Consider the following 27,569-nt stretch of genomic DNA (forward strand, 5'->3'; position numbering starts at 1 on the left):
CACGACCCGACCCGCCACGCCCCCTCTCCAGTAATACAGTGTGTAGCTGATAGGCGCGAGCAGTCGGCTAATTTCATTTGTCGTCTTGTACACAATTTCGCACTTCTTGGCCGCCCACACGCTGCTCGACACAGTTTCGCACTAATGTCTGCATCCCTGATGCCCCTGCCCCGCCCCTTTTCACTAGCCCCCCTTTGCCACCCGCCCGCCCGTCTTTTCCCCATGGGCGGGTAAACGGCATAAACAGTTTTGCGTGTGGGCGTTCTATTCCTGGCCGCGGACTGAACTGCTCTGCACTGCACTGCACGCACTGCAAGGCAATTAACACATTTGTATCTGACAAATGTAAAATGTATCTTTTGGTGGACCCCTCCGCACTGCCGCCCTCCGCTCGCCAAGCCACTGAATGGACTCTTGTGCCGCTGCTTAATAATGCATTTCTCTAAAAATATCCCGCAATGAGCGACAAGTTAAATTATTGTATCTGCTGCTGGACCGCTGGTCGCCACGTAAACACACGCCTTGGAAAATTGCACATTTTTATTTATCTATGCAATTTTAAATCCGAGTGGGACGCGTTTAACCAATGCTCACAACAATGAAGTGGTAAACAAAATGCTTAGGATGGGGGAAAAATGTGTTAATTGAATTTTACTAAATTTCTTGCTCAAGTCTGCGCTAGGGGATTTTCGTTTGATGATATGCACTGTAATAAATAAGTACAACATTTGGTTTTTATTGGTAAATTAGTCACAAATAAACTGAGCGATACATACAAATATCTCTTGTATTTACTACCCATTCTAGGGAATTCCAATGGCCCCAAATAACCACATCCCAATACCCATAGCCCAGAGTTAATTAAGCAGCCAAACATTTGATTTAGTTCGGCAAACACGTGCATAAATCAATTTGGTGTACACATCACCCTAATATCCCTCGCTCCCACAACTTCGCCCACCGAGGTTGGTCGGCTCTGTGACCCAGTTAGGCCGGCTAATAGCCACTAGCTGTTTTCCCAGTGCCCCGTATCCACCCAGTACCAGTAACCTCCTACAGTTGACCTTGCTCAACATTTTGCTGGCTTTACTTTATTTTGTTTTATATATGTATATTTTGATATTTTGTTCGATCCAAGCCAAGCCTCGAGCCAAAGGCTAAATGGAGTTTTTGGCCTCAGCTTTCGGGCCGCGCTAAATCAATCATGATCTGGCGTGGCTGTATCTGTATCTGTATCTGTATCTGTATCTATGGGGCTGATGTATCTGTATCTGTAACCGGCGACCTTCATCATTTACAAGCTGGCCAAACCTTTGGCAAACGCTTTCGACCGGGCTGATTCATTAAAGCCACTGTTGTTGCTGCTGCTCAAAGTTTACTTTGCGGCATTTTGCACATTTGACCATTGAGTCAAGGTGAACCGCGAACGCGCTAATCTTGATCTCGTTTGCCTTCTGCAAGTGTCTATCTGTATCTGTGCAACTGTATCTGTGTTCGTATACATGTAACTGTGTGCATTAGCCAATTTAAAATATTCATTTTGGCTATCTGAACAAACGCATCTCCATTTCGAGTATTTCCATTGATTTATGACCGCTCTGCTATATCGAAGGGCAGAAATATGAAAGCGTTTTATGAACGTATCGAGAGCACCGGAAAGATTAACTTACTTTGACATTTATAAAAAGAAATATATATATTTATTAAAAACTTTCAACGAGGAAATGGCAAACATACTTTTTCCCAAGAAAAAATGATTATTTATAATTTTAAGTTCGATAAGCAGTAAAAATATTCCTAGCCCAGATTACTTTCCTTCCTAAACATTATATACAATTATAATTTCTGTTTTATGGAAAAAACAAATGTCCAACTTGTTATAAATAGTTGCCTTTGGCGCCCAAAAAAACCCATGAGTGTCCGAATTTTTGGGCTATCTTTTGCTGACAGATACGGATACAGAAACCATGTAATGACCATGTGGGCGCTCATTATTTCTAGCCAGGTTTTTTTTCGCGTTCGTTGAACTCGCAACGGTAAATTTACAACGCGCATAACAGCAACAACAACAACAACCAACCTACGCCAACATGTAAAGTTCTAAAGCAAAGATAAACAGCAAAGCAAAAATTGAAAACTAGCAGCAACAAAGCAACAAAAAAGAGGAAAATAGACGAGAAGATCAACAAGCGTCAAACGTCAGCGGCAGGCAGCAACAAATATCAACAAACTACTTTGTATTTATAATTATTATCGCGGTTCCGAGTATCTGTGTGAGTGCTCGTTCGCGTATCTCACGGATACCCACTCGCACACACACTCGCTCAGCTTTGCGCGAACTATTTAGAACGTGTAAATTGAACAGAAAAAGCTGAAAAAACTATTTCGCTTACAGCTGAGCGCTAAGCGCAGGCTGCGCAGTCGGCAGTCGGCAGCGCTGTCGACGTCGCCGTCTCGCACGATAAGGCGCTTCTAACTGAAAGTTGAAGGCCTTTACTGATACGCCCCGTGCGCCTCAGAAGTATATATTACTTGTTCCTTGGTCTTTTGTATACCCTCGCAAAGGGTGCTTCAACTATAGTGTGAAGATCAGATTTTTTAGAAGAATTACGCTTTTGGTTTACATTTGCTTTTTGTTTCGCTCACTTACATAATTCACTATTATGATAAAAACACAACTGTATTGAGTCATAACCACACAAATAATATTGAATAATCTGAACAGTATGTGACAACCCACTTTGCCAGAAATTCAGAATATTTTTGGAAGTGATTAGCATATATTTGCACATATTGTACGTGTTTATTATCGCTGCTGAAGTGATCTGCAATCAACGATCCCTTGAAATGAATAATATGGAATAAAAAGGGTACTCCAACTTCGATTTGCATAATCGCCCTTATTTGCGTACTGTGTGACTGGCAGTTAGCGTTTATTATCTAAGTATGCTGTTGACGCGTGACAAAATGTTTTTTTTTCCCATTAAACGCCTCTTCTGCTGCTGCTTATCTGCGTATCTTCAGGTTTGTATCTGCATCTTGATATTGATTCGCTGGGCGTTACAGCCGCACGTTTCAGCTGATGGGCAGTTAAACGGCAGTTAACATATTGCGCAATTTGCGGATCGCACCCGCCTCCATCTGCGCCCAACTGCCCCGAGTGCCCCGCCCCCAAAAAGCCGCCAGAAGTCCGCTGATAAGCGCTTAAATATTTTTAAACAATTTACGTAAGCGCAGCGGACGCTACAGTTGTTTGAAAGTAAAAGTTGTCATTAATTAAACAGAACAATCGGGGAAGCGGCAACAACTTTGTGTTTGCATTCATAGCAAATTTGCATTGAAAGCGCAAGTGTAAATAAAAACTGCAATCGCATGCTACGCCGACGCCGGCGTCGACGCCGACTGCGCTGCCGCCCGTCAACGAAAACGAAATTGAATGAAAAAAAGTGTATAAAGTGCACAATACGTCGAAATTGCTTGGCTTTTATTTTTTTTACTTTGGCGCCGGCGCCGACTACGTTGCGTTCTATTTTTTTTAACTTTCCCAAACTTGGTAAATAAATGGCCAGTAAATTTATTAAGAAAAAAGTGAAGCTAGAATGACACAATTAAGAGAGATTTTATGATTACAAATGATTTATGGGCAACGAAAAATATATTTCTGACTGCCGTCAAACCGGATTTCAAAAGATGAGAAGTTTCATTTATTTTTAGGGAATTCAACCTTAACTTTGTACTTCAACTTTATTAGCACATGATACTGCTAATTTCGAAAAAGTACCTTTATTTCCCCACAATCTTAACAATTCGATAAATATTTAATGCTTACAAAAGCTTTGCTGGTCTTAATTTATTTTCATTTCTATGAATCAGTTTTTACTCATTTGAGTGACAATCGGAAATGATAACCTTCTGGGTTTTGCAATTATTTTGGCTGTCTTTATTTATTACCATTGTATAGTTCTTTCATAAATTATTTCTTATCAAATGACCATAAAATAAACTATTAAAGTAAAAATACTTTATGATAAAAACTTTATTTATACAGTTTCTTGTATATAACCCTTAAGAGTTGCAAAACAATCCTACAAATATATACAAATCAAGTCGTTATAAAACACGTGATTGAATCATATCACTCAGACTTGCGAAACTAAAATTGAACTCAGCTAAATTTAAAATTCAAAAATGGAAAGCACAACTTTGCGTTGCGAAATTTTCGAATAAAAATACAGAACACATATTGAATAATGCAGATATAAAACCCAACATTTAGAACCTTTTACAGAGAGCGAAAAAGATAGCAAACGAAGGCAAAAATGTTGTGGGCGATCGAAAACGAAAGTTGACGTTTGAAGCGATTTTAGTTTATTTTGAAATCAAATCACACAAATAGAGAAAGAGAGCAAGGGAGATGGAACATCGCCAATAAAAAACGCTTACGACAGCGGGTAATGCACGCACACACGCTGTAATTGTTGTTATTACCAGAGCAAAAGAGCAAACTCATTCACTTTAGTGCGCATACCGAACCGATCTAATCTCTCGCACGCGCGCACCCACTGTCGCTCGCTCTCTCTGTCCTTCTTTCTCTGTTTTTCCCACTATGCCGCTCTCTTTCGTGGCGCATCGGGCCCTCTCTTTCGCTCCCCATTGAACACCTCTTTCTCACGGTCAGCAGTTCGGTTTGCGAAAAAGTTCTTTGACGTTTTGTTTATTTATTTTGTTAGGCGCTCGCGTCGCCGGCAAAAGCTTAAAGCTCTTGCGATCTCTCTTAGTTCCCCTCTTTTTTTTTACAGGGTATTCGTAGAGCTTATGGGTAAACCAATCATCAATCTTAGGTGCTGCACATTGCTTTTGAGTATGATCGAATTTTTTGAAGTGTTACATAAACTGACAGTTATAGCAGTCTAGTTAATGATGTTTATTTAAAATCGCAGCGGTATATATGCTTTTACTTTTTTGTTACATTTACCGAGGGTATAAAAGTCGCAGAAGTTGCCAAATCGATTAAAGGAAAAGCAAAAGTACCTCTTATCGGAGCCCCATTTCGCCCCTTCACTTTACCCCCTGTAAACGCACTGGACTCTGAGCAAAGGCCGTTGAGATTAGGCGGTGGATTCCAGGCGAATGTAATAAAGAAATATAAGCATATGAATATAAACTCTATTCTTAGGCTCTTAGCTATGTAAGGAGGTGGGTGGTGGTAGGGGCAGGGTGAGGGGGAGGGGAGGCTCCATAAATTGTGCGATAGATAAGCCACGAATGCCATCCATTATGCCACCAGTCCCTTCCATCGGTGTGTCAACCAAATTTGCATGGATTGCTCGTCTATTTGGCCGAGTAATTAACAGTTAGCCAGCAGCCAAACATGGCGGCAACATGGCAAAATGGCAATTAACACTCTAATACAGATGCAACTGTGGAGTTTGCGGAGTTTGGCAGCACCACAACAACAACACGCATGGTGCGGTTTGTTATCGGGCGCCGGAAATGCAATAAATAATTGAGAACAGCCCCGAGCATTTGGTAATTGTAATGAGCAATTGTGTTCAATGACAAATTATCATTGGTATTTCTTGTACACCGTTACACACGACCAAAAATGTGTGCCATGGCGGCGATAGAGATAACGGGGTCGAAAGCTTGACACTTCCGTTTCCGGTTTAAAAGTAGTGTGCACGGAGAAGTTTGTCTAGGGGTTGGGGTATTATTTTTAGTATCAAATGGGATTTTCCCATTCAGGCTGCGTTACCTAACACTTATTCGTACGATAAGTAATAAACAAAGTAGGTTTAAAGTACATGATCCTATGCAGAACTCAAAAATAAAATGAGTTTAAGGGAAATGCCAAATAATTTGATTGTGCTCTTGTCTCGCCCCGTACTTATGCATTTGCCTTCCACCTTACAGGTACAACACTGACCAAGGAGCGATGGACCAGCAATTCTGCTTGCGCTGGAACAATCATCCCACAAATCTGACCGGCGTGCTCACCTCACTGCTGCAGCGGGAGGCGCTATGCGACGTCACGCTCGCCTGCGAGGGCGAAACAGTCAAGGTGCGTCTCTGAGATACTTTTGGAAGTATATACATAGCTGACATAATTCATATTCTTCCACAGGCTCACCAGACCATCCTGTCAGCCTGCAGTCCGTACTTCGAGACGATTTTCCTACAGAACCAGCATCCACATCCCATCATCTACTTGAAAGATGTCAGATACTCAGAGATGCGATCTCTGCTCGACTTCATGTACAAGGGCGAGGTCAACGTGGGTCAGAGTTCGCTGCCCATGTTTCTCAAGACGGCCGAGAGCCTGCAGGTGTGTGTAAATTGGGATTTACTCTTAATAATGAGGGATATCCGGAGGTCATTCGGTGAACAAATCGTTTACAGAACCAGAAACTTGCGATTTATTTGTTAAATTTAATAGCAGAGTAAATATTCTATTGTTCTTTATAATTGTAGTTGTTGTATTTGTCATAGACGATCTTTAGTATCAGTTTCAACAAAGTATGTTAGTTCACTTTGAATAGTCTTGTTTTTTAAATGGGGGAATGCCCGAATTTGCGTCCGCTTCCCCCTCTATCAACTATTCAACATGAACTTCTAATAACATGTATATTATTTGGGATTCTTGCAGGTGCGTGGTCTCACAGATAACAACAATCTGAACTACCGCTCCGATTGCGACAAGCTGCGCGACTCGGCGGCCAGTTCGCCGACCGGACGTGGGCCGAGTAATTACACCGGCGGCCTGGGCGGCGCTGGGGGCGTGGCCGATGCGATGCGCGACTCCCGCGACTCCCTGCGCTCCCGCTGCGAACGGGATCTGCGCGACGAGCTGACGCAGCGCAGCAGCAGCAGCATGAGCGAACGCAGCTCGGCGGCGGCAGCGGCGGCGGCGGCAGCAGCGGCGGTAGCGGCCGCCGGCGGCAATGTGAATGCGGCTGCCGTCGCCCTGGGCCTGACCACGCCCACCGGCGGCGAACGATCTCCGAGCGTGGGCAGCGCCAGTGCAGCGGCGGCGGCTGCGGCGGGAGCGGCAGCGGTGGCAGCGGCCGCCAATCGAAGTGCCAGCGCCGACGGATGCAGCGATCGGGGAAGCGAGCGCGGTACGCTCGAGCGGACGGATAGTCGCGATGATCTATTGCAGCTGGATTACAGCAACAAGGATAACAACAATAGCAACAGCAGTAGTACCGGCAACAACAACAACAATAATAACAACAATAGCAGCAGCAACAACAACAACAGCAGCAATAGGGAGCGCAACAACAGCGGAGAACGTGAGCGGGAGCGGGAAAGAGAGCGTGAGCGTGAGCGAGACAGGGACAGGGAGCTGTCCACCACGCCGGTGGAGCAGCTGAGTAGTAGTAAGCGCAGACGTAAGAACTCATCATCCAACTGTGATAACTCGCTGTCCTCGAGCCACCAGGACAGGCACTACCCGCAGGACTCTCAGGTGAGCACGGTCCACTGAACAAGTAGTGCAGTAGAATTCTATCCTATGAACCACGCATTGCGTATACGTAATTTTTATAACATTGGACATTGCGTATACGCACAGTGGTGCGCAGAATGTTTTTGATTGGTTTGGAGAAGCCAACGACTTAAAATCTTTATACAAAACTGCATACTGTTTGGTATCTTTATTCAAGCTAAAGAGTCCCTAGAATTTAAAAAGTAATTTAAATAAATCTTCATTGTTTCATTATCCCAATCAGAATACGGATATAATGGCTTGCCTACACGCAGGCTTCTGCATAAAAAAACAGCTAAGGTCCCCGAAGTTAGCCTTCCGTGTTTATTTAATTGTTTTATTGGCCAGCTCTTTGCCCTCGCAATTAAATTACCTCTGTTTCTGGTTTTTGTTTTCCCACAAACATACCTAAACAATTTGCCAGATCCGTCAGTCCGTCAGTCAGCCAGCAATTCCGCATTTAAATGTTGTTTTTTTGTGGTTTGTACTTTAATTGCCTGACAATTAAAATTAATTAGAAATTATCTCACATTCAAACAGGCGACAAATGCTTATTAGTTACATTATAATTATGTTATTATTACTTTATACAGTTTTAAACGCAGCTTTACCATTTATGTGAGATAATAAGCTTATTTTTACTCTGATTTAATTTTCTTTTATAGAATGAAAACCCGAAAAAATATTATTATTTTATTGAATAGGTACATCTACTGTAAAATGAACTTCAAATAACATATTTGTAGTAGTTTATTGATTATAATTAAGTTCCAGCTATAAGTGTTTAGCAAGAAACCCCCTTTTTTATTCTTATGGATTTATAAACTGCAATAGCTGAGAAATTAGACTTTGGAAGCCCATAAAATGAGAGCCCCTTTTAAGTGTGCAGATTTGCCCAAGTGTCATTCGAGGCCTTAACACATATCAACAACTTAAATCCGACAAAACCCGGTTAGAGAGTTGATGCCATATCTTACACATATCTTTATTTGGCGTACCACCCAATGGGTCGACCTTCGTGCCGCTTCGCCATAAGCCATAAGCCTGCCAAACTTTTCACTATCGGTCTGTGGGTGGTGGAGGGTGGGGCAGCAGGCAGGCAGGCAGGCAAGCAAACAAACAAACAATATCAACATTTATGTTTGGCATGTGCGATACGAGGGGAACGCGCTCCACTCGCTCTACTCGCTCACATGACTGCGGTATCAACTGAGGCCGATCAAATAGGGCGACGCTGCTGTTTTTGGCAGCTATTTCGGGTTTCGGGTTGTTATCAGCGGGCGTGAAGTTTGCGGGCCAGGCACGTGCCGCTCTCCCCTTCGATAAGACTCTCTCCCAGATCTTTCAAATCTCCTATAAACCTATTCTTGCTTTTGGCCTAGGATAAATATTTACGATGTAATTCATTTCTTGTTGGGTTCTACTTGTGTGGCGGTATCTAATTTTCAAAAAACGTCTTGTTTTTAGGCCAACTTCAAGTCGAGTCCCGTGCCCAAAACGGGCGGCAGCACATCGGAGTCGGAGGACGCCGGCGGTCGCCACGACTCGCCGCTCTCGATGACCACCAGCGTCCACCTGGGCGGCGGTGGGGGCAATGTGGGCGCGGCCAGTGCCCTGAGCGGTCTGAGCCAGTCGCTGAGCATCAAGCAGGAGCTGATGGACGCCCAGCAGCAGCAGCAGCATCGGGAACACCACGTGGCCCTGCCGCCCGATTACTTGCCGGTAAGTTTGGTCAGTCAGATCAGAGCAGTCGATTGAATAGAGTACATCTCGAGTTTTGATTGAATTTCGATTATGATTTTGTTGCTGCATCGTTTAGTTTGTTAAGGTTTTTTCTTTTTGAACCGGTGCGATGGTTCCAGCTACTGTACAGAACATTCTTGTAATGCCTTTTTGTTTAAATCAGCTATATACCTCTAAGCTAGCCAATTGCAAAATGCTTCCCAAAAACATGAGACAGCCTGGCTCAAAAATTGTATTCTTTTAAAATTTAAGTAAATCAAAGCGAATCTAGCAAAATGGGAGCAGAACGAAGGATTGGTGAATGATTGCGTTTAATTGAATTTTCCAAATTCGAAGCGGAATATCGGCCAAAGAAAAAGAAAAAATCTCAACAATGCTGCGCCTCAAGCAAAAGTAAAGTAAAACTAAAGTAAAGTAAAGACCAGAAAATCCTTCCTTCTATCAGATCCATGTTTCGCCAACAACATTTTCTCAATCCTGTGTGTAGGTGAAAAAGTCAGAAGCGTTTTTAGGCAGCAGTGGCAACAAGTCCATGCACCAAATGCTCCTGCACCAGGCAGTGGAGGCTCAGTTGAAGAGCTTCCAGCTGCATTACCAGAACGAGGGTTTGGATTCCGCCATGCAGCGATTGCTGGCACAGCAGCAACATCAGGAGCAGCAACAGCAGCAGCACCAGCAGCCACACCATCCGGTGGGAAAATCACACAGTCCAGCGATAGCATCAGGATCTGCAGGGGGAAGCTCACGGAAAAGTGGTCGATTTAGGGCCAACTGGCTCTATCAGTTCGAGTGGCTGCAATACGACGAGAGGGCCAACACCATGTTCTGCCGCCATTGTCGCAAATGGAGCGGTGAGCTGGCCGACATACGCACCTCCTTCGTGGAGGGCAACTCCAACTTCCGCCTGGAGATCGTCAACCACCACAACAAGTGCAAATCGCATCGCATGTGCTACGAACGCGAGCTCCAGGAGCAGCAGCTACATCCGATGCCCAGTGGAAGTGCTGGAGGCAGCACCAAGCGACGTTCTCCCGACATCATCACCATAAATGTGGGCAAGAACAGTGCATAGGGACAGGGCCTTGAAACAGGACCCAACACACCGCTCAGGATTAGCCATAGGCACTAGCATTAAGTTTTCCTTATCAATTAAATGTCCGAAAATTAAAATATATTTAGAAACCTAAGAGTTTGGCAGCTGCCGTGAACAAAAGCAAACATCATCAACATCATTTGCAGTGGCAAAAAATGAACAATAAATTGAGAAGCATTGAGCATTAATAAATGAACATAATTTTTTAAATAAGACTGCAGCATTTTGCAATTGGTGAGCAAGCAAATAGAAAGGCTTTACAGTTTTCTAGTATTTACTGAGGATTTTATAGTTAAAAGTAAAAAAAGGAAAATAATAGTAGAAAAAATACACCTTTTTGGTCGAATAGTTAGTATTGGCACGCTTTCGAGCTCGATTTCACTTTCACGATGTTTTGGATAATACCATAGTGAAAATGAGATGTATTATATAACAACTTTGCTGACTTTACTATATCCCCTTTACCCTCTCTCCCAATTTCTTGCTGCAACCAAAGAGCGCCGCTCTAAAGCTGCACCCGGAGGATATGTCAACGCTGCTCACGCAGCATGCTTTGCAAGCAGCAGATGCTCGGGACGAGCACAACGACGCCAAGCAGCTGCAGCTGGACCAGACGGACAATATCGACGGTGAGTAGATAAACGCTGTGCATTGCCATTTAGCCATGTAGCCTTAGCCAGAACCGAGCTAGCACCACAACTACAACTACTACAAGTAAACCACACACAAAAGAATCTTCTTCTCTCTGAGCTTTTGAATACCTAACGCACTCGAAAACCGAAAGAATATCTTACCTAATGTATCTAAATATTGCGTATGTAATTTGTTATTAGCTTTTTAGTTGATATACAACTTTTTTTTTTACCTTACTACCAATTTTGTTTCCACCATGTGTTCAAGAAAAGCGAGAAAACCCTCCCAAAAATATATATTGATAAACTGTAAAGAAGATTGTAGAAAATTTGTAGCTTAATTCTGTTCCTTTCCTGCTACGGCCCCGTAAAAATCTAACTCAAAAGGGAAAACTATTCTAATATATATGATAAGTAGAATAAACCCCTGGAGATTTCCCTCAGTTATTCAGGAAATATGTTTATAAATTGGAGAAGAATGGGTGACTAAGTACATATTGTTACATTTAAAGTGAATGGAATATTCCCATCCAGCTCCAACTTATATGTGTAGTTCCTGGAAAATCCTGCATGCATTAAATTATACCCCCACTCTTTTCCTCATCTTTCCAAACCCCGAGACAAGTAATACCCCTATTTTGTTTGCTTTTGTAAGTGCAGTACCTTTAGTTGCCCTATGTATTTATGGATATTCTCCGAATGATAGATCCTAAGAGAAGTAAGACTCAAAGTGCTAGCTAGAGCAACAGATCAACACCTCTCCTACCAGAATATCTCTACATGCATATCTTTATTATTTCGTTGTTTGTCGTATCTTATGGTATTCTATATTGATAAATATACTTAAATCTAGCTTTTAGGACAAGTTTCCCATTTGAGCTGGGACTAGATCGTGATTTCGATTGCGGTTCTAGTCCATTGTCGTATGTTTGCCGCATGTTGCATGTTTTATGACACCTTTACATAGCCATAGACACAACCACACACCCACTTACCTTCGATACTCTCCCACAACCTCACATACACACATACGATTATCATTTAAGTATCGATTTATTTTAATTTTAAATGTATTATTTAAACTTATCGATTGATTTCACCTTCTTCATGCTGCCATAACTAGTGCTAAGTCAGATCGAAAACTCCCAATTAGTTTTTAGAGCAAAATGCCTCCGTTTTTATCCAAAAAACCAAACAAATAATTAGCTCAATTGGCGTACACAACAAAAACCAAACACTTATAAATAATAAAAAAAAATAATCACCCAATAAAAACATGTAACAAATTTCAAATTCAAAATAATTTCATCAGATACACTTGTAGTTATTTTTCAAGCGCTTTTTGTTTGATCTTATGCCACTTTGTTTTCATAACTTTTTCCTTCTTCGTTCCATTCTACATTTTCAAAACTGTGCTGAAAAAATAAATGCAATTTCGAAACCGTAAACCTTTTAAAACTTTTCCAAATCTCTTTTCGTCTTTAATGTTGCAACTTATTGTCTAAGAAATGGAAACGAAACAAGAAAGCAAGAAAACTTAAAAAATATAAATTACTTTCAGTGTGAATACGAAAAACTTAAAAACCACCAGCTTCCAAAGTCGATGTGTTCTATTTTTCGTTTAATCCCCACACACACAAACACTGCCGCCCACACACACACACACGCAAACACACTCGCCCACACACAGATACAGACTGTACTTTTCCTATTTTGGATATTTCTACTAACATTGCTGCATTTATGATTTGATGTGAAGAATCCGTTGAACCATATTTTGTCACACTGTTTTGTATCGAGATAACTGTAACTGACTGTGTTTTTCAATTGGTTTTTCTGCCAAGCTAACTAAGTGTATTCCAACTATCTTTCTTTTGCCTACTCTCTTTCTATCTCTATCTCACTCTCTCTCTGTCGCTCTCTCTCTGTACTTAACTGTCTGTGTGTGTGTATGCTTGTGTCTGTGTGTGTTGCACATATTCTTTAAACGTTTAAACGAGAGCTGCCGCCAAAATAACGGTAAAGTGTAAAGGAGAGCGACAAAATTCGCACATTGGCTCCATCAAACTGAATACAAAAATGTTGAGTGAAATTAAATCGAAATTGAAATTGAAACTGAAATTACCTTACAGCTAAAAGAAAATGAAAAATCCCGCACCCAGCGTCCAAAAACCCCTCACAACCTTCAAAAACCAACAAAAAACAATAAAGAAAAAGAACTGGAATTTGAAAATATGACAAAGTGTTACTATAATAAAACTAAAATAGAAAAATATATTATACTTAATACCAAGCAGAACTATAGCTAAAAATCTGTTGCAACATTGAAGTACTAAAACGAAAGCTATCCCAGAAAACCAAACAAGAAAAACCGAAATATTGTGTATGAGATCTGTATAATATAGAACCGAAAATACCAGACAATAAGATAAGCCCAACCAAAAAAAATTGTCGATGCCACAAAATGACACGAAACCAAAGTTGTTTACATTGATTTTGATTTACTTATGATTTTTCCCACTCCGTTTCACACTGTTCACACTGTTGATTGATTGATTGATTTGCTTTGATGCAAAGTATACTTAATTTAGCTGAATTGTTTTCTTAGAGCTATAAAGTCCTGCCGATCCGAAACGATGCCGCCTTAGCTTTAAGTCCAGCCTTGATTTGATTTGTTTTGTTTTTCCACAGACTCCGCCAACTGTATAATTAAGACTCTTGATTTGACTTGATTACACACCTTGAACCCCTCACCCTCGATCGATCTGTATATTATGATTTCCAGGCTTCGCAGTCGCCTCAGCCCCAAATCCCAGCCCCATTGTCCTTGCCGATCACTTGACTTGTTTTTGCCTTTCGTTATATACATACATATATCTTTTTGGCCACCACACGCATTCAAACACCAAGTTTTTTCCGAATCGAAACGAAGTGGAAACGTCTCAAAACCAATCAACACATTAAAACCCAGTTCCGTAGCTGTCCTTTGATCCATTCTTCTGCATATTTGAGAAAATAAACGCCGCCATATAAAATATTCTAATAATAATAACAGCATTACAATTAGTTGATTTTTATAAAATAAAAAAAAAAATTTGCAAAAACATTAGTCCGGTCAAGATTTGATCGTTATTCTTGCCATATATGGTAATAGAATTTTCTGATATACATTTTTTCAATTGTCTTATTTAAAATGTAACATTTGAAAATTGAGAAAAAAGATTTTGTAGAGTTTTAATTTTTATGCAACTTCCTAAAGCAGTTTTGGTTCACCCTAATCGGGATTTACTCATAGGCTCCACACTATACTTCTAAAACACCCGTTACACCAGTTTTTTTTGCCTTCCTCCTCCTGTGGCTTCTTAGTTGAACTAGACACCATTCACACCCACCGTACACACCCGACAACCATTGGCCTGTTTAGCCCACTGTGCGCATGGAATGCAAGAGAAGCGCGATCGAGCCCCCTCTTCGTCTTCTCATCTCTATATCCACCCCCTGAGTTCCCACCCCCACAGTGATGACGCCTAATATGAACCAAGCAAATGTTTGCAGGTCGCGTCAAGTGTTTTAACATTAAGCACGACCACCCACGTCATCCGGATCGGGAACTGGATCGAACCCATCGGGAGCACGACGACGATCCAGGCGTTATCGAGGAGGTCGTTGTGGATCGCGGTCGTGAGATGGATGCGGGGGATGAGCTGGATCCGGAGGAGATGAAGGAGGCGACCTACCATGCCACGCCACCCAAGTACAGAAGGGCGGTGGTGTATGCTCCTCCGCATCCGGATGAAGAGGCGGCCTCCGGATCGGGATCGGATGTCTATGTGGACGGTGGCTACAATTGCGAGTACAAGTGCAAGGAGCTCAACATGCGCGCCATACGATGCAGTCGCCAGCAGCACCTTATGTCCCACTATCCGCCACATCATCCGCACCACCGATCCCTAATAGATTGCCCCGCCGAGGCGGCTTACTCACCTCCCGTGCCCAGCAATCAGACCTACCTGGCCAGCAATGGAGCGGTGCAGCAGTTGGACCTGAGCAGTTACCACGGCCACGCCAACCACCAACACCACCACCAGCATCCGCCATCAGCACCACATCCCAGTCACTCGCAGGGCTCTCCCCACTATCCACCCGCCTCTGGTGCGGGTGCGGGATCAGTCTCGGTGTCAATAGCAGGATCTGCGTCGGGATCAGCCATATCCGCACCAGCTTCGGTGGCCACGTCTGCGGTCTCGCCGCAACCGAGCTCCAGTTCCACTGGATCCACCTCGTCGGCGGCGGCGGTGGCTGCGGCAGCTGCTGCGGCGGCAAATCGGCGGGATCACAACATTGACTACTCCACCCTGTTCGTCCAGCTGTCGGGCACACTGCCCACTCTATACAGATGTGTTAGTTGCAACAAGATCGTGTCCAACCGCTGGCACCACGCCAATATCCATCGACCACAGAGTCATGAGTGTCCCGTGTGCGGGCAGAAGTTCACTCGCAGGGACAATATGAAGGCGCACTGTAAGATCAAGCACGCGGACATCAAGGATCGATTCTTTAGCCACTATGTACATATGTGATCACTTCTCTAGGCAGGCAGCAAATCAAATCAAATCAAAAATCAGTAACAGATCGAATGGTTTTCACAACTAGCGTGTTTTAAGTAACCAAGAATCAAGCAAAAGTATACGTAATCCAGAGTGAGGAGCCAACAGCCATCAGTTGGGTGTACATCTATATCTATATCTTTACATTTATAAACCCTATCAGAAACAAAAAACAAAAAGAAAAAAACAAAAACAAAACCTTTGCTACACGTAGTTGATTTCAAGACTTTGAACTACTTATTGTTAAATCGTCTTCACCTCTAGATGCTTTTTGTAGGACACTAGCAAACCAAATGGATTATTATATCGATATAGAAATACCGCGACCAGTACTCAGTGGAGGAACTTTGACAAGTATTATATGTAGAATTCCAATCGATATCCGCGTCAGTTATTATTATTTTACTAACTTAACATGTGCTGTAGTGAATGTTGACTAATTTTTGTTCGTGTCATTTTGTGCCATATTAGCTAATCTCTCTTCTAGTCCATAGGCCCTAAGGTCGCAAAAAGATAGTTGAATTAAATAAATTGCAACTGAAAGCAACGAGTGAGGAAAATAAAGCGATATTTAAACCAGAGTAAAGAATTATATTGGGATTAAATATTTTTCTATCTCTGTTACGCTCCGTAGTACCACACGATTTTTTCTCACTTCTGATCTAATAAAATCAAATAAAATGAAATTCAGATAGCGTCCAATTTCAAACTGATTGGCCAGAGCCCCAGAGAAAAATATCGGCTTACTGAAGTTGGACGCTCTTCTGATCTATATCTTTGGCAAAACACCCACCGAAGTTGATTGGAGTTGCTAAAACTATAAATAGTTTATTAAATGAACCGCTGAAAATCAGTGCTTTGCTAAAGAAGAAATTCAGATCAGATTTTATCGAAAGATGTACTTAAACATTAGATATAGTCACCAATCAAGCAATGAATCCAATTAATTAACACTTAAATACAGATATACATACAAGTACATATATTGTGAAACGGATAAATCAATATTTAACATCTTTAACTTTACTTAATAAATCTCTTTCAAATCAAATTCCAGTTCTTTTCATTCAATAAAAAGCAAAAACAATCGTCCCCTAGGTACTAAAACAACTAAACACAATTAAAATATAATTATAAACATAATCCATAATTTTATTTCGATCCGACTTGAAACGAGTCCAAATTAAAAAAAAATTTCAAAACATCAAGCGCACTCTCTTAACGGTAAGTTGAAATTTCTAAGATCTACTTAAGCACAAATACCTCCCCCCTATAATTTAGACTTATGTTAACTAAGTTAAATATATATATCTGATTTATGTATTATGATTTTATCGAAAACGAAAAGCTACAAATTCGAACAACTAAAGAATACAAACAAAAAAAACAGGAATTGGCCAAACGATTGAAAATTTGTTTTAGTTATTTAAACTCTTAAACAAAACACTTGCCTATACTCACTCACTCACTCGATATATCTATCCTACTCTATAGCTCTATTTCTCTCTCTCTCTCTCTCTAAAACTCGGTCTGTCTCACTCTGTCTTGTTCTCGCTCTATATATATATTGTATGCAGTCTGTCTCGTTCTGTTTTGGACGAGGATCTAAATTTGTTTTTGATTTCGCCAGGCAGGAGGGGTGTTGAATGAAATGTGTTCGATAAACGATAAATTACATTCGATGTTCGATATACAGTATGCGATATACCTTTTCTTATCCACGTTGCTGCGCTACAGTTATTTCGTTAGTCTTCATCCGAAATCAGTCATTTAATTTACTTGTTTTGTCTCATTTTTTAACCTCATCTGCGTTTTGTTGGCCCTCCACTGACTCTTGACCCTTGACCCTCGACCCTCTCGCTCACTCTCTGTCTCTCTCCAACTTATGTACATTTGCCAAACAAGAAACACCACGCCCTCCGCAAAAACCCCTCGTAAACAGTGACAAAACTAGACACTAATACGGTTCTTGGGCTCTCTTGACAAGAAATTAACACAGAAGCTAAACTGAAAACAAAACTGAATCGGATCCCACAATCATCTATTCAAAAATAAATAGAACATTATACTACCAGATCCCTTTTAAGTGTCTCAACACAAATCATTTGCACATACATCATATATACATTTAAAATATGGTTTGGGTTCCTCAATATCCAATTCAGTCGCTCCACTGATTATTGTAAATAACTCCCGTTGAATATTTTAAGTGAACCCATGGCCTCAGACCATAAATCATTTGATTTCAATCATCCTTTTTACAAAGCAATAATGATTTTCCTCTCCCGTTCAAAAGTGCTGTTTCCAAATTTTCGAAACCCCATGGAAAAAAGAACAAATTTTTAACTACATATTTGCCGATTTTTTGGGTGTAACCAAATTTGATTGCGAAAAATTGAATACATATAATCCCGAATAATCCCGAACCGAGCAGAGTGTCTCTGCCCCACATAACACCATGTCTCAGGGAAATGAACAAAACTGATTTAACAATCATTCGTTTTTCAGTTGTAATCACTCTTTCCATGGCAGAAAGAAAGCAGATATTACGAATTTACTACCAGAAAACCAAACATACACGCATAAACACACACCAAAAAAAACCCACAAACACACACACACACGCAGACTCTGAAAACCATCTAATTATACAGTTTAAGAATTATTATAAAAATGATTTTTCTGTTTCTGTGAATCACCAACAACAACATTGTTTTTCTCTTCTTTTTTTCTTTGCGCGTTTGAACGAACGAATTAATGAAAAAACCGAAACCGAAAACAAAAACAAAAACGAAAACCAAATCGAATCCAAAAATGCAATAACCCATGATAAATACAAAAATAACGAACAAATCGAATGAAAATGCAATCGATCGAATAATTGAAATAAATTAAACATATAATTAATCGCGCAGGCTCCAAGGCCTGGCACATGCGGCTAACTTTCGAGCGCCTCTCGGGCGGCTGCAACCTGCACCGTTGCAAGCTGTGCGGCAAGGTCGTCACCCACATCCGCAACCACTACCACGTCCACTTTCCGGGCCGCTTCGAGTGTCCGCTGTGCCGGGCCACCTACACGCGCAGCGACAACTTGCGCACCCACTGCAAGTTCAAGCATCCCATGTACAATCCGGATACGCGCAAGTTCGACAACCTAATGTCCTCGTCGGCGGTGGGGGCGGCTGCCACGCCCACGGCCAGCCAGTTGGCGGTGGCCTCCCAAGCGGCGATGGCAGCGGCAGCCGCGGCGGCCTTTAACGCAGCGCAACAGCAGCAGCAGCAACAGCAGCAGCAGCACCAACACCAGCAGCAGCAGCAACACCAGCAGTCGCAACAGCAGCAGCAGCAACAGCAGCAGCAGTCGCAGCAGCAACTCCATGCCCTCGCGCAGCAGCATATGCTGCAACTGCAGCCGCAACACCACCAGCAGCAGCAGCACAATGCCACAAGTGAATGATACAGTCAGTACCTGGGCTGGAACTACGGCGCCTGGCGTCCCGACGACCCCAACCTCAAGCAGCAGCCCCATCGCAAGGCTCAGCCCTTCAACTTCTATGCCCGCGACTATTACTACCAGCAACATCAGCAGCAGCAACAGCAGCAGCAGCAACAGCAGCAGCAGCCACCCATCAGCAACGTTAGCAACATTAGCAACGGCAACATGCGGCAACAGCAGCAGCAACATCGACGCCAGCAGCAACTTCCGCCTGCACAGACGATCATCATCGATGAGAGCGACAATGAGCTGGAGGAGGAGCAGCAGATGAGGCTGAGCTTTGAGCGGTACATGGAGCAGCTGAAGCAGCTGGCGCCCTACGATCCTCAAGAAACTTTGTGCAATAGCAACACCAATAACATTAGCAACAGCAACAACAACAGCAATAGCAATAGCAACCGCAGCGGCGAGCCCACGAATGCCAATCAAATGGAAGCTACTACAACTACTACTAATAGTAATAATATTAATAACAATAGCTATGCTAACCACAGCACTAGGAACTACAGCAAAAGGCAGCAGGAGTAGCAGCAGCAGCAGCAGCAGCAGCAGTCGCAGCAACAGCAACCAATTGATACTCAAAGCAAATGTAATTTAGACGAGAAACGCGAATAAGTTCTTAAATGTTGAATCGATTTAAGGGTAAGCCAAATTTGTTTGTCAATTATGTAGGCGTAGATTGGAAAGGAGAGGATGCATTTCCGGCTGCGAGGAGGAATCCAACGCTGATCGGCTGATCGTCTGATCTGTGCAGGAAGCGACACATTGTCCAGGTTTCAACTAGATACGGATGTTGCAGTCACCCACACGCACTTATATACAGTATAGAGTATACAGTATGCAGTATACAGTGTACAGTATAGTAGGAGAATTATTCGCAATGGAGTTTTAATTGCAAAAGTCTTGTTCGTGGCACAAGCAAAAGGGTTTCCAAGCCAGCTGAAAGCAGAGGGTGGAAAGCAAAAGGTTTTAACTAGCAGCACTCAAATATTTACAAGAAACAAAACCAACAAACACAAAAGCTTAAAACTAAACTTAAACTTAAACTAATTGTATTTCGAAGCTACTCATACTATATATGGAATTACAAATTTTACGAACTAAAATCGTTGGACCTGTCAGACATTTGTGCCAAAATCTCTTGGTGGTAGTGCCAACTTCCTTGGCTGCACCCTCTCTACTTGCACCTGTTCGTTGTTGCATTTAACACTAGTATCTGCACACCCACTACCACTCCCACTCCAACTCCCACACCCACACCCACAACCAAGACCACACAATCCAAACAGAAACTACATGCAGAAAACCACACTAACCCACCCACCCGGAAACCACTCTGATACTCTATAGGAAAAGCAAGTTAGGAGCAAACACCGAACATTGAAGACATTTTAACGAGAGATTTCTATGCTGCTAACCTAACCATTTTACTGTTTTATATAAATGTATCATTAATTACGATTACGATCTAATGGGTGTCGTGTTTTACGCCTAATAACAACAATTGTAAAATAGAATAATAGCGTTACTCGACTTAATCGACCCTCAAAGAACCCCGTTCGGTGGAATTTTCTCTGCATACGAGTTTAGATGTATCTATGATGTACAAATCGGTGCGTTTGATCGATGTTAGTTGACCCTGAAGACATGCATTACGGTAGCCCTAATCTTAGCGAAGCAGTTTTAAACTAATCTAATCTTAATTAAACTAAACTAAACTACACTAATTCACTGATTACGGATACTAAACTAATGTTAATTTATTTATAACCATTACGGGAGTGTGCGAATGAGTCTCGAAGTGAGCGATTGCCGATGGATCCAATCCAAACCGATCATCTTATATGATCCGATTCGATCTGATCCGATCTGATCTGATCTGATCTGATGTATTATAGTTAGCGATAACATCGCCAGATCCAATTGTCAATGCATGTGGCCGAGTTTGTTATCCAGTCTATATGATATAATATACCTACTTATATGCACACTTGCGTGGGCTAATATTGATTTGGCAGACTCTTCTTGCGGTGTAAATATGATTGATGATTCTCCCCCGAATTCTGCTAGTTAATGTATATTTAAATAAGTTTTTGTAATTTGTTGTTGTACATTGATTGCCAAATCCCCGATATTGGTGCGCACACACGAACACACAAACACGAGCATATGCACATGCATATGCATATGCAGACACACACACACACACACAGAAAGGTCTAATTGCCTAAGGAATTAGTGCATAATTCTATGAAATATATAGTTATATGTTATATACACACATATTCATAATATTTATTTGTTCTACTTCTTAACATGAAATGTTTAGGAATTAAATTTACATTATTAATAATGCTACATCAAATACTGCCCCCGACTTAATGTTTGTTTAATGTTTATTTTTAACGCTGTTTTGTTAAACAAAAATTTAAGAAATTTATCTATATATGATGTGATAACTATAGTAAAACTAAACACACACACACCCACACACGCCCACAAAACACACCCACACATTACAAATTGAAATTATGTTAATTAAGCAGGAGATTAGAGCGTTGAAGTTTTTTTAAAAAACAATCGAGAGAAATCTATCATTTGTGTGGTATGCAAAATGGTGCTAAATCCAAATATACTTTAAAGTATACCGAGTAGAACGAGAGGGAGTGGAAGGAGGAGGCCAGCCCTCCTTGAATCGTATCGTATGTGCAATATGACTAGTTTTCGTTTAAGGTGCAGGAAGATGGATGATGGATGATCATCGATGAATGGTGAATGATGAACGATGAATGATGTTGACCACGCAAATGCCAACCACTTGAAATACGCGAATAAAAAACACGAGAACTAAACACACAAAGTATATGTAAATACAAAGCGGTGCTAAGCCCCCCAAATAAGCCGAAATAAGTAGAGATATTCAAAGTCCTTTTAATTGTCGCAAAATGGGGAGAGACACCACCCGCAAAGAAAATAAGTGTTAGCATATCACTATGAATATATAAATATATATACGTCTGATATAGCAGCAGAGCAGTTAGTTAATGGTAACTTTTCGCTACGATTTCTGTGTCTATTTACAATAAATGTCATAAAGCTTATCAAATTACCGAGCACACCACCCACACAAAAATCACACACAGCCCCATTTGAAAAACACTCTCATATTTATTTTGGTGCCTTTTCGAACCATTTTGAGTTCAGTAATTGATTGATTTCGATTTCGATTTCGATTTTGCCTTGACTTTGACTTTGTTTAACCAACTTTTAACAGCATTTTTGCAGTCGATCAGGAGTGGTTTGAACCCTTAATTTTAATGACGTGCTAGTTTCAATGTAAACTTAGTTTAATCTAATTTTTGTATTAATAATAAATGCAATACAAACTATTTTTAGTTTTATTTATAAACAACAACAGTAGCGGCAGCAGCAACAACAGCAAAATGTTGAAAACAAAAAACAAAAATAGAAAAACGCAGAAAAAAATGAAATCAGTTTAATTAAAGTTAAGCAAATTGAAGCAAGCCCACGAAATGCTTGCAGCATTTGTTACAATTTATATATACACGTATAAATATATATTACAATATTTTTTAAAACAATTTTTAATAAACATTCTATCTATTATGGCAGCCTTTCAATGAAAACCAATTGAATTACTAAACAAGACAAACCTAAACCATATAAAATCATAAAACTATAAATGAAGAACAGGCAGATGTACCAATCTCACACAACTACACACACACACACACTCACAGACAGACAGACAGACACTCACGCACATACACACACACAAGTAAAACAAAACAAAAATCAAAACTAAATCAAATAAATTGAATTTTATGGAAACAGAACCAAATGGTGATCACTTTATTATTTTTGATCCTCTGACTCCGAAACCGAAACCGAATCTCCGAATCCCGATCTGCTGTGAGCTTTGAATTGTGCTTCCAACGACGTTAGGGGTGCCCATGAAAAGTCGAACTAATGTCTAAGGACCTATATGCCACCTACTCTACTATATACCAGTATCAATACCAATACCTATACAAATCCAACCAACACACTCACCTGCACTCATGCGCGCACACACACACACACATTCGCATAGAGAATTTTCAACCTCGGCCCAATTTCCTGTTTTTTTTTTCAATATTATTGGTTGTATTTGTTAACCTCTTTTCCACATTTACGAGTACCCTACCTTTATTTGAATAAATATAAATATATATTATGTATCAGTTTCAGCCCGAATTCGCTAAGTGTAAGCTAAGACGATTCTTTGCACAAATGAGTTACACCCAAAAAAACAATTGGTATTGAAGAAATACGAGTGTACGGGGAAAATGTGCCAAGCAGCCGAACCCTTCATTTGATCATAAAGAATTGTTGCCCACATTTGTGCTATAAAATAATTATTTTTACAAACATCTACACATATGCGTCGATTGTGACTAATTTTATTTGTATACAACTATATAATAATGATACATATCTAAAGCCGAAAGAGAAGACATGGCAGGAACAAACGGAGGCATTTTATAAGTTAATTTGTAACTGAACAGTGCATTGGAAAAGTGAACCACGTTTTCGAAATGACAAATCAAGTGCAAGCTACTCAAAAACGTTGCCTACTTATCGCGTGCACTGTTCAAATGAAAATATTTTACAAACGCTTAGTTTTAGCAAACGAGCCCGCATTTATATTCTTCACATATACCTCTAAATTTAATCTACGAACTTTATTATTAAACGAGTAATGAATATTTCATTTGCACGCTGAAATATGTGAGGAGACGCAGAATCGATCGAAATCCCTTGTGTTAGTCACTCATTTATGTATATTTTCCGTTGATTGATATAAGTTGCTTGATTGTAGTTAGTGACGTTTGTTTGTTTTAAGGACTACCTAATTTTTGTGTACTTCCTCCTTAGTTTCCTAGTTTAGTTTTGATATTTTTTCATTATGCCGCATAAGTATATTTGTTTTTAGCTCACAAAACGAAACTCTGCCTATCCCTGTCTCGCCCTCTTTCTCCGTCTGTCTCTCTCACACACTCACTAGTACACCACCTACCCACCACCCACTATATATTTCTCTCTCTCTCTCTCAATCTGACTATTATACGACAAAAAACCAATACAATTCCAAACAAAAAATTGAAAAAATCAAAGAAATCTATTTCTCTGGGCTGATTTTCGTCCCGCTCGACGGGCTGTTGTGTGTTCTGTTCTTCTCTTTCTCGTTCTCGAACCGCAGGCAGCAGCGCCCGCCACCACCTGTCGACCCCCCTGTCGACCTCGTCGTCGGCCTCGCCCCCGCCGCCCCCTTTCGGGATGCACCTGTCGGCGGCCCTGAAACGCGAGTACCATCCTCTGCACTACATTGCCGCCGGCAACGGGCACAACGGTCCCTCGGCACTTGGTTATGGCAATCAGGGATCGGGCAATGCGCAGAACAGTGCCGGAGGAGCTGGATCGGTAGCGGGCGGAGCGGGAGGAGTGGGAGCCGGCGGAGGAGCCGGCGGAGCAACTGGAGCAGCAGGCCATAACTCACATCACACCATGTCGTACCACAACATGTTCACGCCGTCCCGCGATCCGGGCACCATGTGGCGGTGCCGCTCCTGCGGCAAGGAGGTGACCAACCGCTGGCACCACTTTCACTCCCACACCGCCCAGCGGTCCATGTGTCCCTACTGCCCGGCCACCTACAGCAGGATCGATACGCTGCGCTCCCACCTGCGGGTCAAGCATCCGGACCGCCTGCTCAAGCTGAACTCGTCCATTTAAGGGCGTGGCCGGGGCCCAAGTGCAGCCCATCACCGCCAGCTTTACCAGCAGCAGCAACAGCAGCAGCAACAGCCGCATCATAAGCAGAAGCAGCAGCATCACCAACAGCAGCAGCATCAGCAGCAGCAGCAACAGCAGCATCAGCAGCAGCACCAACAGCATCAGCCGCATCAGCAGCAACAGCAACCAGCTTACTACATCAGCAACTTTAGCAACTACAGCAATAGATACAACTACAGCGATAGTTTATTGTAAATCGCTGCAGTTCTAGGTGGATTTTTCTTGCATTTAGTCGTCGTCTGTACATTACCCACTAGCTATCCAAGCAATAACCATAACCCAAACTAGTAGAACCGAAGATGCTATGGCAAAACGCGTAAAACACAAGTCTATTGATAATCTTAACTACACTTATTGGTAAACTTTGACACAATCGTCCCATCAATTTATAAATGTGTATAACTAAGCCAGATTAGGAAAAGGTTTCAGTTGCGAGACAAGGAGATGGATATACCCTGTATAGAGGGGCAGCGAAGGCGGAAAAGTTTTCCACAGCCACAACAAACCGTTTCGAAGGTTTCTAAATGTTGTTTCCTAAAACTATAAAGTAATAACTACACTAATAATAGAGAGAGAAAGTCGAGGAGAATCGTTTTGAGCTGATTCATGATTCGCTGACTCGGTCAGCAGATCGGGGTCACGACCCCATCACGCGGGGTCACCAGCAAGAGGAGGAGGAGGATGCGGATGAAGATAAGGATGAGGATGAGCCACCACAGCAACAGTCACCCACAAATACTACTCATACGAAGGTCACATTAGGTTTTAGTTTACTTTACTGTTTAATGCTTAGATCGTAGTGTTAACCGATATGTTCTGCGGAGTAGGCAACGGATGAGGGCTACTCAACCAACTACAAAGAAATTTTCATATACCTCAAATGCATTTCAGTTTTATTGTTGATTGCTTAATTTTAGTCTACGTAGACCATTAGCACTTATATAGTACATAAAGTACCACATATATGTTTACCAATGTTTTCCCTCTGTTTTTTTGTGTTCTCTATCACACTTTTGATTTTGTCCTACGCGTTAAGTTAAAGATTTTAGGATTAGCTCGAACCACTTGAACCACCTCACTTTTTTTGTTAAGCTTGTTTATATTTATGGTCAAACGTTTATTTAGTTAAAGTACACTAAACACATATGAATCCACAAGGAAAGAAAGTTAGTTGATATGAGGGCTATACAAGAAAAAAACCATATCACAAAAATCTAAAAAAAAAATTAAAGGATTGGAAAAATCTATAGAAATTATATTTTTAAATTGCTTAAATGTCTGCTCAATTGGCATGGAATTGAACGGATTAATTCTAATTTGTAATCGATTATCCTGGCCCTTTGATTACCATAACCAAAACGTCCCCGCAGAGACGGCAAAAGTAATTAATTTTAAACATTTTGTGATAGGCAAAATTATGTTTCGGCGCAAAATAAATTTAGAAACAGAACCCCTATAACATAACACATAAAACATAAAATTAAATGTGATATTTTTGGCACAAAACTTTACAAAAAAGTAAATAAAAAGTAACTAAATACGATGATATGTCTTAAGGGAGTAGCAACATTTGGCTAAGGTTGCTGCCTTTTGCATATTTATTTAGAGGATTTTTGTTATAGAACTATTCAAAATTGTTATCTTTCGGTCCAAAGCACAAAATGTATAAAATTACTTTCTAGTTATTCTTTAAACCCTATTTTACTTAACTTTAAAATCTTTTTTGATTTCCTAATTTTAAATTACGTGCATGTGCGTGTGTATATATCCATTCGAAAATATGTACACACAGAGATCATAATTTTATTTAGTTATAAGTTATAAGTTGATTGAGTTGAGAAACTTAAAGCCAATAAACTACCGCAAAATTGAAAACAAGAAAGCAAAAATAGCACAGATGTTAAGGCAAACCACTACTACACACAGATTTATGTACCAAAAATGTAATAAATATGAAATTATAAACAAAAAACAAACGAAACCAAGCAGTCAGAAACGATAAGCAAACTACTAGAGAAGCTAAAAAGAGCTAAAAGGAGTCTAGATGGATTTTTCTAACCTTTTTCCATAAATAAGCATAAATCGTAACCGAAATATTTTTATACATCCACTTGTAATCGGCCGATTGGAAGGAGAGCTACCAAAGATTGGGGGATAAAGGGTTGCTCTGTGGAATCGGGTCTGGAATATATATATCCAAGATCCCAAATGATCCACAATCGTCACGCGCAAATACAAAACAACAGCGAGTTGTAATTTATTTTTCCTCTACAGTTACAAACTCAATTAATCAATATGCAAATACAAATGTTGCAGTGCAGTGGCCAAATCGCGGCAGCCTGCGGCAATGAAAAATATTATTAACAGTTTTCGTCGTCTACCAGTTTATATAAATCAATCCATTAAGATCTATATATATAACAAGCAACAAATATATATATTTCAAATTTATTCAAATTAAAATCAAAATATAATTCACTAGCAGCATTTAAATGTCAAGCGAAGCAGCGAATAAAACCAAATAAAATGTATGATTATTATTATTACATATATCAACTACACTCGTTTCATGTTCTGCCCTTCATGACCACGTCCCTACTTGGAAGCACAATTCAAATCGTTAGGTTTGGGTTCGAGTTTGGGTTTTGGTTTGGGG

General features: G+C 41.0%; 1 protein-coding gene across 4 annotated transcripts; it reads left to right on the top strand.

The window, feature by feature from the left end:
- Window positions 1–5,913: 5,913 nt before the first annotated feature.
- LOC122621753 (sex determination protein fruitless) lies at window positions 5,914–27,315 on the top strand. Of its 4 annotated transcripts, none has more exons than XM_043799729.1 (6): window positions 5,914–6,061; window positions 6,125–6,325; window positions 6,647–7,468; window positions 8,954–9,208; window positions 10,819–10,951; window positions 24,321–27,315. In XM_043799729.1, exons 1-6 carry the CDS (start codon window positions 5,936–5,938, stop codon window positions 24,851–24,853), a joined length of 2,070 nt encoding a protein of 689 aa, XP_043655664.1. In that variant the 5' UTR covers window positions 5,914–5,935; the 3' UTR covers window positions 24,854–27,315. The 4 variants fall into 4 exon arrangements, with proteins under 4 accessions (XP_043655664.1, XP_043655663.1, XP_043655662.1 ...); XM_043799728.1 differs by lacking the exon at window positions 24,321–27,315 and adding an exon at window positions 18,477–22,853; XM_043799727.1 differs by lacking the exon at window positions 24,321–27,315 and adding an exon at window positions 14,510–16,552.
- Window positions 27,316–27,569: the final 254 nt, after the last annotated feature.

This window comes from Drosophila teissieri, chromosome 3R (genome assembly GCF_016746235.2).
Source record: "Drosophila teissieri strain GT53w chromosome 3R, Prin_Dtei_1.1, whole genome shotgun sequence".
NCBI classification, from domain to species: Eukaryota; Metazoa; Arthropoda; class Insecta; order Diptera; family Drosophilidae; genus Drosophila; species Drosophila teissieri.